At 35.3% G+C, this 14,227-nt stretch overlaps 2 protein-coding genes across 4 annotated transcripts; one reads left to right on the top strand and one right to left on the bottom strand.

Annotated features, from left to right (window-relative positions):
• Positions 1-1,816: 1,816 nt before the first annotated feature.
• LOC110894283 (putative nuclear RNA export factor SDE5) lies at positions 1,817-7,782 on the top strand. 2 transcript variants are annotated; one of them, XM_022141486.2, is made up of 13 exons: positions 1,817-2,006; positions 3,402-4,018; positions 4,131-4,156; positions 5,127-5,204; positions 5,292-5,362; positions 5,441-5,628; positions 6,171-6,256; positions 6,336-6,392; positions 6,498-6,565; positions 6,648-6,748; positions 6,833-6,903; positions 7,388-7,509; positions 7,583-7,667. In XM_022141486.2, coding segments are annotated over exons 1-12 (1,485 nt in total). In that variant the 5' UTR covers positions 1,817-2,004; the 3' UTR covers positions 7,508-7,509; positions 7,583-7,667. The 2 variants fall into 2 exon arrangements, with proteins under 2 accessions (XP_021997178.1, XP_021997180.1); XM_022141488.2 differs by having other exon boundaries at positions 1,818-2,117; positions 7,388-7,782.
• Positions 7,783-8,784: 1,002 nt separating this feature from the next.
• On the bottom strand, positions 8,785-14,195 carry LOC110894282 (terminal nucleotidyltransferase 4B). Of its 2 annotated transcripts, XM_022141485.2 has the most exons (14): positions 13,725-14,195; positions 12,338-12,450; positions 12,198-12,254; positions 11,995-12,090; positions 11,826-11,896; positions 11,697-11,739; positions 11,496-11,576; positions 11,277-11,336; positions 11,028-11,078; positions 10,863-10,957; positions 10,690-10,738; positions 10,471-10,515; positions 9,639-9,723; positions 8,785-9,554 (listed from the first exon to the last, which is right to left on the bottom strand). In XM_022141485.2, the coding sequence occupies exons 1-14, from the start codon at positions 14,083-14,085 to the stop codon at positions 9,319-9,321; spliced, it is 1,443 nt and encodes a 480-aa protein (XP_021997177.1). In that variant the 5' UTR covers positions 14,086-14,195; the 3' UTR covers positions 8,785-9,318. The 2 variants fall into 2 exon arrangements, with proteins under 2 accessions (XP_021997177.1, XP_021997176.1); XM_022141484.2 differs by having other exon boundaries at positions 9,175-9,723; positions 13,725-14,193.
• Positions 14,196-14,227: the final 32 nt, after the last annotated feature.

The raw sequence follows: 14,227 nt of genomic DNA on the forward strand, positions 1-14,227 counted from the left end.
TGAATAAATCTAATTATATATACTAAATATTAAAAAAAGTTATATCTTTAAAAACATTGTGTATTACACAGGTTAAATAAATGTAATTTTATAACCTTGTATGTTACTCGGGTTGGAGAAATGTAATTTTATAAACTAGATAATAAAAAAAGTTATATCCTTATAAACCTCGTGTATTATATGGGTTGAATAAATCTAATTATATGTACTAAATCATCATCATCATCATCATACTCAGTAAATCCCACCAATAGCAAAACTAAGGTAGGGTCTGAGAAGGGTAAGATGTAGAGGCTGCTTTCAGTGAGACCCCCGGCTCGATAGTAGTTTTGCATCAAGCCTTGGGCATAAAACACATAACACTCAGCAATCGGGACAGAGACCGATTAGTGCATGTTCCATTTTGTCTTTCTGTTATCAACGCCACCACATGATGATGATGATGCATTATTAACCGTCCGCCGCTTTTAACGTTACTTTTGCCCTCCGAGCGTCCACACATATATATTATATGTGCATACCGCAAGCGGGACGAGTATATGATGTTCAATATTTATAAAAAAAATATATAATACGTGCAACATCTTAAATGTTTGTTGTTAGAATCAATTCAATATTATGAATAAATAAGAAAGATAAAATACGAAGCGAAATAAAGCATTATTTAAAAATATCTTTAATTTATAACTGAAATTTGAAGATAATATATTATTAGAAAAAATAGAATATTTATAGCTTAAATTTGAAGATAAAATATTATTAGAAAAAATAGAATGATTCTATCCGACATTCAAAGTAAGATAAGATTTAATATTAATTGATTATTTATTATTTAATTAATTGATATAAGATAAATATGAAAAGGCAGGAAATTACAAATGTAGACGCTTTCAATGAATGATACGTGTCACTTATTGGTTTCTTTTATTATATAGTAAGTATAGATAGATGATTTAAACATGACTACTAATATTTCACAAGGTTCTAGATATACGCAAAACAAAATCATCCCAACTTTATAAAAACTTAGCCCTAAAATAGCCAAGAGACTTAAATGTCATTTTAGTCCCTGTAGTTTGGGCCATTTTACTAGTTTAGTTCAAATGTTTTATTTTTTATCTGTGAGTCCAAAAAGGTTTCACCGTTGCCATTTCAGTCCACTGGGTTAATTTCATCCATTTTTTCTGTTAACGAGAAGGCCAATTCGGTCATTTTATATGGCCGAAGTTAACAGAATTACATATAAAATGACCGAATTAGCCTTCCCGTTAACAAAAAAATGGATAAAGTTAACACAATAGACTACTATGGCAATTAGATCCACAAATAAAATGAAACCTTTGAAGTACGAAAACAAAGAAACTTCTTAGGCCTTGTGTAGTGGGGCTCCATCTCACCTCATAAAGCTCCATAAAGCCTCATAAAGCCCTTGAACACCATTACGGGGGCTTTATGAGATGAAAATGGGGGGAGGGCGCTAGTTTTTTCACGGCGTTTTGTTGTTTCCATTTTCCACTTTGGTCCCTGCATTTTACACTTTGGTCCCTGCATTAAAACACTTTGGTCCCTGCATTTTACACTTTGGTCCCTGCATTTTACACTTTGGTTATGATGAGGTAGGGGCTTTATGACTACGGGCTCTAGTGACATAACGCTCCATAAAGCCCCTGTGTGACGTGGCACGACACGTGTCGCATAACGCCCACAAAAGGGCTTTATGACTACACATGACCTTAGGGAAGGAACTAAAATGAAATTTTAACTTTAGCCAAAAAAAACACAATATAAATTGGAAGTACCCCCATCTCTTCCAACTTGATCACCTTCTTCATTTCTCAGGGAAACAAACAAACTTACAAACTTCTCAGGGAAGGAAAAGAGTGTTCCCCCCTTTCTTCATAATCAAACAACCAAAACCAACACTAGTTGTCATTTATATCCAGATTTCTTCATCATCGCCTGCAACTAAACCACAACCGATCAACATTCTTTCTTTCTTACTCCATGTATGTAGATAGATCCACTCGATCCTACTTCTTTTATACATCACCGATACATTCCAATTTACTCTTAATTATTGCCTACTTTCACCTGCGAATTTGTTGATTTTGCCCTAGGTTATTACTACTTCATTATTGCTGTTCTCTCTTTTTTTTTTTTTTTAAATCCGATTATTGTGGCTTTTATATGTTGTTTGTTTGTTATTGTTTCTTTTGTTTAATGCGATTTTGTGGCTCTAATAGTTCATGTTATGTGGTGTTTCATCTGATTTGGGAACTATTTGTGCCTAATATTAGTGGAATTTGTGAATTTTAGGGTTTGAGATTGTTGTAGGGTCTAGATTAGAGGTTATTATGAGAATAATTATAGACTGATGAGCAAGGATAAAGTTAAGAACATGAAGAACGCGGATGCTTTGAGCGGAATTGCAAGCGAATAGTTTATAGAGGACGCCATTGAGATTGGTTACAATTTTTTCTTAGCAGCTAATTGATGCTACGAGTTAGCGTACGAGTTTACTTGAATTGGAGAGTGAATCAGTGTATACTTTACTCAAGATATTTCATATCAATTACGAGTACTCTCCGTAATTTCGTAGTGATGTCGATGGACTTGGACAAGTCGTGTTTTTATACAAATGACGCCTATTTTTGCCGTGAATTTGATAATTGTTTGTCATGTCACGCTAATGTGGTTTAAATTTTCTGAAGGGTGTACCTATTTGCACACCCAAATGCCTATATGCACACCAAAAAGGGTTTTTTTGTCCTATATGCACACCCTGCAGTATCGAGCTGTGGCCAAAGTGCGGCGTTTTGGTCCGGTCAATCAGACAAAAGACTGACGGGTCTGTTGACCGGATCAAAACGCCGAGCTTTGGCCGTGTTTTGGTCCTGTCAACCAGACAAAAGACTGACCGGGTGTCTGGTTGACAGGACCAAAACGCGGCCAAAGCTTGGCGTTTTGGTCCGGTCAACAGACCCGTCAGTCTTTGTCTGGTTGATCGGACCAAAACGCCGCGCTTTGGCCACAACTCGACATTGAAGGGTGTGCATATAGGACAAAAAGGCCCTTTTGAACTGACTATCTACACACCAAGTGTGCAAATAGTCTCCCACTTTCTGAATATTGTCACGAAACTTGACTTGTCAATGCCAGGATGAAGTCTGGATACTTTACCGCATAAAAGGCCAAACCTTGATCTTTCATATTAGAGTTTGTAGGTTTTACATATTTAGCTTGAGATATTATCATTTATGTACATTATTTAAAAGAAAAAGTACAATATAAGCTTTCACTCTTGATTTTATTATATTCAAGTCGGAATTTTTGAAGTTTTTGTTTTTTTGTTAACTGTTGTTGACGATGTTAATACTTTATTCATTGTTTGTGTCTCGAAGGACGATAGTGAAAGGACCTGCTTCCAACCTAAATCTTTCCGAAGCTGACGATAAGAACTTGGAGTTTTTGATAGAAGCTTTCGGTTCAATGATATCTCCCGATGACATGGCGTCCGCGTACTGCCAAGCGGGATACGATCTAAACAAAGCAAGTGATATACTATATACTATGCTCGGAAGCTCTTCCAACAACGACAAATACATACCAACAGAAGATTCGACTAGAGCACCTGCATCATCAGTCGGTGTAACCGTCGGTACAGTTTCTGGTGTTAACGGTGCTTACTATCCAACATCAAGAACTTCAACCAACGAACCTGCAACGGTTCTTTCTAGAGCTAAGCCCAGAACCTCTGGTGTATCGGTGGGTACGGTATCGGGTATAATCGGTGCTGATTATGGGAGGTATAGGGCTAATACTAGAAGAAACTGTGAAACTACGAAACCGGTGAAGTTGATGTCGAATGAGTTTCCTGAATCTCAGATATGGGATGAGAAACCGCAGTCGGTAAATAATGCACCGACTGAAACTATGAACAGTGATATCGAGATGTTTTTGCTTCAGATGCTTGGAGACGGTTTTCAGTTAGATATCAGAGTAATCCGAGACGTTCTCGGTAAGAATTTTATCTTCTAGATTGTCATACTTTTGGGTAAACATTCAAACATGATACTTTCGATCATTAAAAGCTTCATTGGTTAATGTGCTCATGTATTTTGATATTGCAGATGGTTGTGGCTATGATATCCAAGAGGTAAGTTTTCGATATTATTTCCATGTTTTTTATTTTATTTTGCTATGAATTACTTTTCTTTTAAAAGAAAGAGCTCCCGAGAAGGCGAGAACAATTACACGCACTATTTATCAATGTTATTGTAAAACAATTTATGCCTTATCGTTTATCAGTATGTAATAAAATGTTATATTATGATCGAAAAGGTTTCATGTGCTTTTATGATACCAATCTAAATGGTATACCATAAGTGGCAGTTTCATGACATTTTGTAAATACCTATCTGGTTCCGTGAAAGTTTTAAATACAAAAGGGTCTTAACGTGTGACAGTACGCGAGTGAAAAAATGATGTGCGTAATTATGCAAATAACGTGCGTAATTAGGGTTAACTCAAGCCATGCGCAATTATGCAAATAGCGTGCGTAATTAGGGTTTAACCCAACCCATGCGCAATTATGCAAATAGCGTGCGTAATTAGGGTTTAACCCAACCCATGCGCAATTATGCATATATCGTGCGTAATAATGCAAAGTGAATTACTATATTGTGCTACCGCGTTCAATTGAAGGCCTAGACTAGATCAGGTGTGTGGTTGAGATGCTCGCGTACACATCGCACGATAAGGTTGTCTTGTACGTTAACCGGTCACTATATATATATATATAGGGTGGGGTTCTAGAGTGAACATTAGTATTTGCGAACTGAGTGAACAAATCCTGGCCATTGATCTACACACGTGTATGGCCAGGATCTCATCATCAAATCGTAAAATATACTAGTGTATTTCAACATCAAATCCTGGCCATTGATCTACACACGTGTATGGCCAGGATTAGTTCACTCAGTTCGCAAGCTACACTAGTGTTCACTCTTGAACCTAATCCTATATATATATATATATATATAGAGAGAGAGAGAGAGTATGAATCAAAACACTCAATGCATTTGTTGAAGCATACCATGATTATTTTACTTGATATGTTGACGCAGAGCATGGAGAAATTGATGAACATGTCGACCCCCACTGTGGATTTGGGACGCGTCACTTCCAGCACGGTTGACCAAACAGTAAGATCTATTAAACACGATTTATTTAGTTATAACATTGTTACCAACTCGTATTCTTACGTCATTTTATCTATTTCATAATACAAGTCTACAGATACACATCAAGACCTAAACAATAAGTTCAAAGAGAAACTACAACTCAACGATTCATCCAGAAGGTATTGACCTTTCACTTTTAGACTTCTTTTTTTTTTTTACCATTTTAACCAAAATGCAAAATATATTTTTTTCTACAGATCGAATCTTGAAAGAGAAATTTTTAGCAACCTGTTTAATGTTCCTGAAAGATCTGAATTGGGACCTGAAATAATCGTTCCAAAAAGACAACCAAGGATGAGAAAATTCGGTCTAGTGACTGAACCTTTAGAAGATGGAGTTATCGAGCTTAAAACTCCTATTGTTAAGAAGGAAGTTAACGGGGATGGTACAACTTATTGCAATATTATTTCAAAACAAATTATTGAGTAAAATGTCATTTTCGTCTTTGAGGTTTGGCCAGTTTTGCGACTTTCGTCCAAAGGTTTGTTTTCCGCATCTGGATCCAAAAGGTTTGAAATCTTGCTATTTTCATCCGGCTCGTTAACTCCATCCATTTTTCTCCGTTGAGTCAGGGGTATTTCCGTCTTTTTTGTTAACTTAAAGGGCAATTCAGTTTTTTTGACTTTATGTAAAAAGACCGAATACCCCTGAAAAAGCCTGAATTGCTCTTTAAGTTAAGTTAACAAAAAAGATGGAAATACCCTTGGCTTAACGAAGAAAAATGGATTGAGTAAATGAGTCGGATGAAAATGGCAAGATTTCAAACCTTTTGGATCTAGATGCAGAAAACAAACCTTTGGACGAAAGTCGCAAAACTGGTCAAACCTCTGGGACGAAAATGGCATTTTACTCCAATTTATTATTCCTTTTAATGTATTACTTAACAGGTGGTAAAATATAATCTTTATGCTTGTGTTTGATGAGCAGGAAATGAAGAGGTTGAGGATAACTATGAGACCCTAAGGGAAGCTGTGACGGAGCACTGGATTACAATGAAACGATACTATAGAGCCGTAAGGAGGATTTGGTCTTTTTTTTTACAGTTTTGAGTTGTTTTTGTAAATTTTGTTTCTGACCCATCATATGTGACAGGCTGCGGATGCCTACGCGAAAGGCAACTATGAGCGTTCATATAAACTTGTTGAAGAGGTAGGAGTTTGCACATTTCTTAGTTGTTTTTTCGCTTCAAAACAATAAATGCTTAAATGGTGTTTTTTTTTTTTTTTTTTTTTTTTTTTTTTTTTTTTTATGCAGGGACACTTTTACATGGCTAAGGCTCGAGAGGCAGATGAAACATCTACCAAAATACTTACTCAAACGAGGTTAGTTAAACCGTCAAAAGTAAATATATTCATATACGATTATCAAGTGGAAATGAAAGTGATTTTATGATTTTGGTTGTAGGGATGATGGGGAGGTGATTTCGATCAATTTAAATGACTATGATCCAAGGGAAGCGGTTCGTCTATTAAAAACGCAATTGAAATCTATGTCTGGCATACCATGTAAGTTGTAATTTGTGTTTAAATTTTTATTATAATGCTGTTGGTAATTTCAGAAAGCTTAAATGAATGATGTGTTTGATGCAGCCATTCATTATCTGAAGGTCATGGTTGGGGCCAACGGTGACAAAAACAAACCAAACGCTCGTAAGCGTCTGGTAAGAATCCGTGATTCATATATATATATATATATATATAGGTAGAGGATCCTGGACATTAATCCAGAAGTTTGAGAAGTGTATTATAACACTATATATAACACTATATAACACCATATAAACACCGTATAATACTATGTAACACCATATAACACTATGTAACACTATATAGCATTATATAACAAATATAACACTATATTTTACCTGATAGCATGTCTATGATAGATGTATAGTGTTATATTTGTTATATAATGTTATATAGTGTTACATAGTGTTATATGTTGTTATATGGTGTTACATAGTTTTATACGGTGTTTATATGATGTTATATAATGTCATATATAGTGTTATAATACACTTCTCACACTTCTGGATTAATGTACACTATCCCTACCCTATATAGGTATATATTTTCTTGTGCAGGTATTTTGGTCGTTTTGCTTTTATAGTATTGGTTATTTGTATTTTGTGCGCACATGTGCAGATAAGCAAACTACTCGAGAGGGATGCAATTACTTGGACCGAAGAAGATGATGGACGGATAATGACTATTCGGATTGATGTTATCAATCCGAAACGTTTAAGTTTTAATAAAGCTAGTTAGGCCGAGTCTGTTGCTTATTTATAACTAACATGCTAACCTATTTCAAACCTTGTGTTTTTGTTTGCAAACAACTATGAATGTTATTATGCTGTTATGAAGACATTTTGGAACTGAATATTTATTTAAGTGGTCTAAAATGTTGTTTTGGTCATTTGGGTGACTTTAGTGTTACTTTTGAGTATTTGACACAAACCTAAAAACTTGTGTCACATTTGATGACAGGAACCTGAAAACCATGTTACGCCTTTGAAATCTTGACACGACACGCTTAATTTTACACGAGCATGTCTTGTTTAACCCAATTTTTATTTTTTATTTTTGCATATTTATACTCTAATATTATATTGAAATTTAAAGTAAAGTAAGCATGTCTTGTTTAACCCAATTATTTTTTTATTTGTTGTTGCATATTTATACTCTAAAATTATACAACTATAATGAAGAATATAAATAAATACAAAACAATTCCTTCTAAATTATAAATGTTGGTAGTCGAATTTTCTTTTTAGTTGTAAATTTAATGCTTGGTCATCTTACGTTGTAACATGAAAATACCTTTAAAAATATAATTAGTCAACACATTAATCTGTCAACCCAAACCAAGGGCGAATGTATGTAGGCTCAACTTTCTAGGCAAAGTACAAAATTTGTGCAAATTTTTTTCTTCTCTTTTTACGTATCGGATACCCCTAGGTTCAAAAAAATCTTTGGAATACCTCTGAAATTTTTCTTCTAAATTCGTCACTGACCCAAACCCAACCTATTTAGCTAACTATGTTTGTGGGTTCGACCGAAACCCTCTCAGACTAACCCAAGCTAAATTCTAAATACATAAATCAAAACTTGTCGTCGTAGTATGTGGGAGTGGCTAAACTTGACTTATGTAAGCTCTTATTTGTAAACTTGGAGTTGATACAACATCAACTCCTACCCTAGGATGTAACAATCTATGGGCAACCTATCTATAAGATAATTCTCATTTTGTTACGGTAAAAGTTAGACTAAACAAATTGTTGAAGACTTGGTATATGTTTAATGTAATTGTCACTCTTTAACACAAGATTTTTGAACCTTTGGTCTTTTATAATAATGGTTATCAAAGGTTAAAATAACCATTAAAGAGTTGTGACATAAATAGATGTGAAAATAATGGTTATCAAAGGTTAAAATAACCTTTCAAGAGTTGTGAATAATAACTAATTACCAATCTCATAATAAACTGAACCAAATTCTAAACTAAAAACTCCAACTCAATTAATATACCAAACACAAAAAGAATCAAAATTCAATATTTGTCGACCACTTGCTATAATTTAGGATTATTGGATTTTATCAACCCCAACTATCACTTTGACACCTGTCACCCCCAACTTAACACTTAATGTGTTCTGTCACCAACTCGTTAACTGATCACTAACTTTTATTCATGTTACTATACTTTTGTTGGTGTCATAGGGATCTTAGGAATGTTTTAGAGATCTTAGGACACCTCCAAAAGTATAGTAACAAGATCAAAAGTTAGTGATCAGTTAACGGCATGGTGACAGAACACACAAAGTGTTAAGTTCGGGATGGCAGACATCAAAGTGATAGTTGAGGGTGACAGCGACCGATAGCCAATATTTAGAGGTGATAAAGTCCAATAACCCTATAATTTAAGGTACAAGTAAAGAAGAACCTCAAATCTAATGTAATAAAAACATCAAAACTATCGTTACATCTATTCTCCTCAAGGATAAATAGTCTACAACAATCATCAACAAAACTGACCAAGATTTTCTTGGATACTCCCTCCACATGCTTGTATATGTTCAACTCTGGGAATCCGTTGACGTTCTCTTTCTTTTCTTAATAGTGACTGCCTTTTTAACTTTGACCGCCCTCTTCTTGACCACCTTCTTTGACTTTTTCCGGGACTCCTTACCGACACCATCATCACTAACAACATCCTTTCCTCGTGGCAGCGGTTCTTCTTCATCGTCTACATTCCAATTACAAAAAAGCCCCTCGTGTTCACCGAAATTATTTTGCAACGGCTCACCTGCTCCTGAAAGTAGGTTAGTAAATGTCACATCGCCGTTTAGACCTCCTTTTCGTTCTAACAGCACTTTATCTGGTCGTATAATGGTACCGAGGATGCTACGGTTGGGGCCCAGGCTCATGATAAGTTTGTTGTCCGTGAGAGTCGAGCATGCCATTCCAAATGCGGATTTAATCTGTGCACCAGCCAAATAAACATAGGTTATTTTGGGCATTTCAAAAAGTCAAATGGTACACTAAGTCAAAGACGAGGTAAACTGCTATAAAAAAAAACGTTTCGAGGAACCACCCACTCTGTCACTCTATGCACCAACACCTTTAGTGTTAGTAATTATTACAAAAATAATAACAATTGATAACAATCTAGAACTTTAGTAATTATTACAAAAATCACGGCTGTCCAAAAAATAGACTTGACTTCCGGTGCAAGAAACCCGCAAAACACCGCTAAACCGAACAAAACAGTAAACTGCACCGCTGATCACTGATGTTAGCCTGCAAACCACAGCTGCTGACCGGATGCTTCTGGTCAACTGCAATGATCGATGATGGGGTTGTATTTCTTGTGCTAAACAATTAAGGCTGCCCTTAACCAAAACACGATGCCAATAAAAAGACCTAAAAATAAATTGGCTAGGATTTTGCCACCTTGCCTAAACTACACAAATCTGGCCGAAGATAGTTTAGGGCAAAAAGGACTGGGGACAGATGCAAATCAGCCTACACGCCTAACATAGTTTATTACGTGGACACGTGGTTAATGGCTGAGTGGATCACATGGCCCCTCGAAACAGAAACATAAATAAAATACAAACCCTTGTGGTGAGCATGAATAAGAACTGGGCATAAAAGAAACTGAATGTTGCTGCTTATAAGTTATAACCCTAATTGCAATCTGAAAGTAAGAACAAATACCCACTAACCTGGAAATAGTTGAAAGAATTTTTCCCTATATCGTTCTCCGGGTCCTATCATGGAACACAGAAAACCAATATTAATAAAAAGTTCTATACCTTCAATAGATGTAAAGCTAGCAACCAAATTAAAAGACAAATAGCTTAGATTTAAGCAATCTAACCGTAATCACAACTAAACTGAGCTAAAAATTAAAACACAAACAAACCTAATTATAAACAAGTTACCTGTGGATCCTGGATAGAAATCAGTGACTTCCTGCTTGGATTTAAAAACCTGAAAGTAGAAAAAACAAATTACAAAAACTAACAAGTATATGAATGACTAACTCCTAAAGATTTATTGAAAAAAAATGATGGGGGCATTTTAGAACAGAATACATATGAACCGAAAAAATTACCCTTTACTCTTCTTGGAGAAAAATGTGCCTCCATCGCAAGCTACACCAACGTCAGAAGTATTCAGCTTACGCCCGTACATATCAAAGAAGGTTACCTATTTCCAAAAACAAAGTTATTCGTAAAAACAAAAATACAACAAATACAACAAAATTTAAGAAAAATACCAAGAGAACTCCAAGATTATGTTCTGGAGAAGCACGGGTACCCATTGAATTCTGTAAAAATCGAATAAAGCAAAAATACAAAAATTCCATCAGAAACCAAAATATAGAAAAATAACGGAAGTTACAGAAAATGTTTAACCCAACTTCTGTGACAACTGATCATATAAGATGCTTCTTAAGAAGCAATAACATGAAACCCATGATTAAAAAACAAGTACCCATGTGGTATAAGTGCTTTTAAGTAAGTACCCGCAACATTGCTATTAACATAGCCAGGAGTGCATACGACCCAATCCCACCAGAATACACCTGCACTAATAACAACCGGTTAATAATACATTCATAAAAATGATGACGATGACGATGACGAGGACGAGGACGATGACGAAGACGAAGACGAGGACGAGGACGATGATAATAATCATAATAATAATAAAGAGACAAGTAAGCTGAAAAGGTATCACACACCTCGTTTAACTCTCGTTGTTGCAGAAAAACTTTCAATATTAGACACAACGGCCTTAGAGGAGGCCACTTAGATATAGCATCCTGAAAATATATATGTATTAAAAGCTTAATATGATAATAAAAAGTTCCTAATTTTTATATTATATTCTCATTAAAAGAAGTTGTTCCTCTATTTTCAGATATATGGAAGTTGAAACAAACCTGTATATACTCAGCAGCTTTTGGCCCATTTTCCATATCGAAACTGTTGAAAATAATATAAATACTCAAGCAAAACTGATAACATTCAACATAATAATTCAACAGAACATAAACTTTGAAATGTCTAACCTTACATCAAATGAAATACCACTTCGTTTCTCCACAAATTTAATAATTGGTACACGAGCCTTGGCAATCACCTGATACATTCCACAATATATACACATATAAGTTATACAAATATTTGATGAAAGTTTTATGCGTTTACCAGATATTAATTAAGGAGTTAAAAGAGTACCTGAATCTTTTTTGCAACACCTCTCTGCGACAAAGCCTTAGAGAGAGCATATAAGCCCATCTGAGGAGTTTTCATACGCGATTCTAATATCACCATCTACAATTCAGCAAGCAGCCATAAGTTCTAAGAAGATCATAATACTCAAATATGACTAAAACAACACTTCTGTTCCAATAACTAACTAACAAAACAGACATTCTTACATCAACATCGCTGCTTGGCAAAAACAAACCTGTCTTAAACGAACCAAAAACTTCTATCTGCAAACCAAACATAAACCATAAAATCATGAATCTTTCTAGCATCTATCAACACCTTTTTACAACTTCTTTTAAAAACATACCTTGCAGTCATGCCATATATACTTTATAACATCCGAAACACTTTCAACCGCTGCGTTACGTGACACTTGCTCTTCAGCCGTTGGAGATAGAAAATCACAGAAATCCAATATTTCTGCAACAAAACAGTTCTTAATATTAATCCAAAACCGCTTCTAATTATCATAACATCATAGTAAGACAAAATAACTACACTAAAAAACATCAAATTCTTCCTTAATGCATCAGTTAACATCAAAACAATTACATTTACAGTACCCTACTCTAGTCAAAACTAATTTTAAAATATGTCAAACAGAATACCTAATTTAACTACACTAAAACATAAACCTAATTACTCGCACAGGGCCGGCTAGAGGGCCATCTAAGTAAAGCGGCTGCTTAGGGCCACTATTTTTAAAGGGCCTCATCTTGTTTCATTTTATAATATTGTATACATATTTGGGCTTGGCTAATCTATATTGAGTTTACCTAAAGAAAGAAACTATTAAGTGAATATGGAAACCAAAAGAAAGTGCCGACCATTTAGTTAAAATGTTTTTGAGTTTCAAGAAAAGAAACAAAGTCCATCTTGAACAATTAAACGGCAAGGACAATCTAAGGGAGAAATCATCGGTTTGTTAAACACGCCTTCTAAAATTTTGTTCTTATTAATTCAGCGTAATAGTTTCGAATCAGTCTTGTGTAATAGCCTCTAATCAGTTCTGTAATAACTTCGAATTGTTCATCAATCATTGCCAATCTCTGTAAAAGCTTCGAATTTGTAGTTTGTGTAATCTGTCGTGAAGGTCTAAAGCATAAGATAATTGCTTCGGGCCTTGGGATATGTTCAACCAGTTAGTTATTTTGCCAGCTTCAAGGTGATCACTTCGAATCTTATGTTATCTTTAAATACTAATTGTTATTTCTGTATTTTTTTTAGTTGATTACTGTTCCTTAAATATTAATTAATATTATAGTTTATGTTATTTGATTATTATCCTAGATCTATACTTTGTTAAGAGTTGGACTGTAAGAACTTATTTTATCTTGTTTAATTATGCATCGAGCCGAATTTGCTTGATTATTTTATTAGTTAATTTTACTTGAATGTAATCGCTTATGTCTAATTGTTAGCCAATTGATTTTTCGGGGTTATTTTGTGCCCTGCCCCTACTTTGCTAATCGCTTACACCGCAATAGTTGAGCAATAAAAGCTCTTTTATACTTTGATAGTTGAGCACTAAGATTTAAAAAGGGCCTCTACATTTTATTTCACTTTAGGCCACCGGAAACGTTAAGCCCCCTGTACTCGCATCAAATTAAAAAAAAAAAAAAAAAAGCAAACCTAATTAATCATAATCAAAATCAAAACATATCATATACAGAAACAAAAACAAAAAATTGTACCTTTATGAAGCTGAAGCATAGGGCTTTTAAACCGACAATTAGCACGAAACCAGCCAGCTTCCAAACTCCTCTTCGGTTCATCATCAGGCAACGGAGTAGCTAATCTCGACCGTTTCAGCGGCGGCGTCGGAGTTCTCCAACCGTCGTCATCGTTAACCGGATCTAAAGAGAAGAAATCCGGAGCGGAAGTTTCCGGCAACGGCGTCGAAATTGTAGATATAGGAATATGATTACGCAGCACGAGGTAATCTTCGGAGTCACCGACGGTGGTTTCCGGTGGCGGTGTGGTTGGTGGAGAAGCGACGGTTACGGCGGTTGAGAGAGGAGATAGGGTTTCGTATAGAAATCCGTCGGTTTCCATGACGGAGGAGGGGGAATGACGGTGTGGTTGATTTTCCGGCGAATCGCCGGAGACGGTGGTTAGGTTTGAATGTTTGCAAAATTAGGGTTTCAAGGGTTTATGGAGGAAGAAGATCTTATTATTTACAAGGATTGTGATTTAA

This window comes from Helianthus annuus, chromosome 12, assembly GCF_002127325.2.
Source record: "Helianthus annuus cultivar XRQ/B chromosome 12, HanXRQr2.0-SUNRISE, whole genome shotgun sequence".
Classification (NCBI taxonomy): Eukaryota; Viridiplantae; Streptophyta; class Magnoliopsida; order Asterales; family Asteraceae; genus Helianthus; species Helianthus annuus.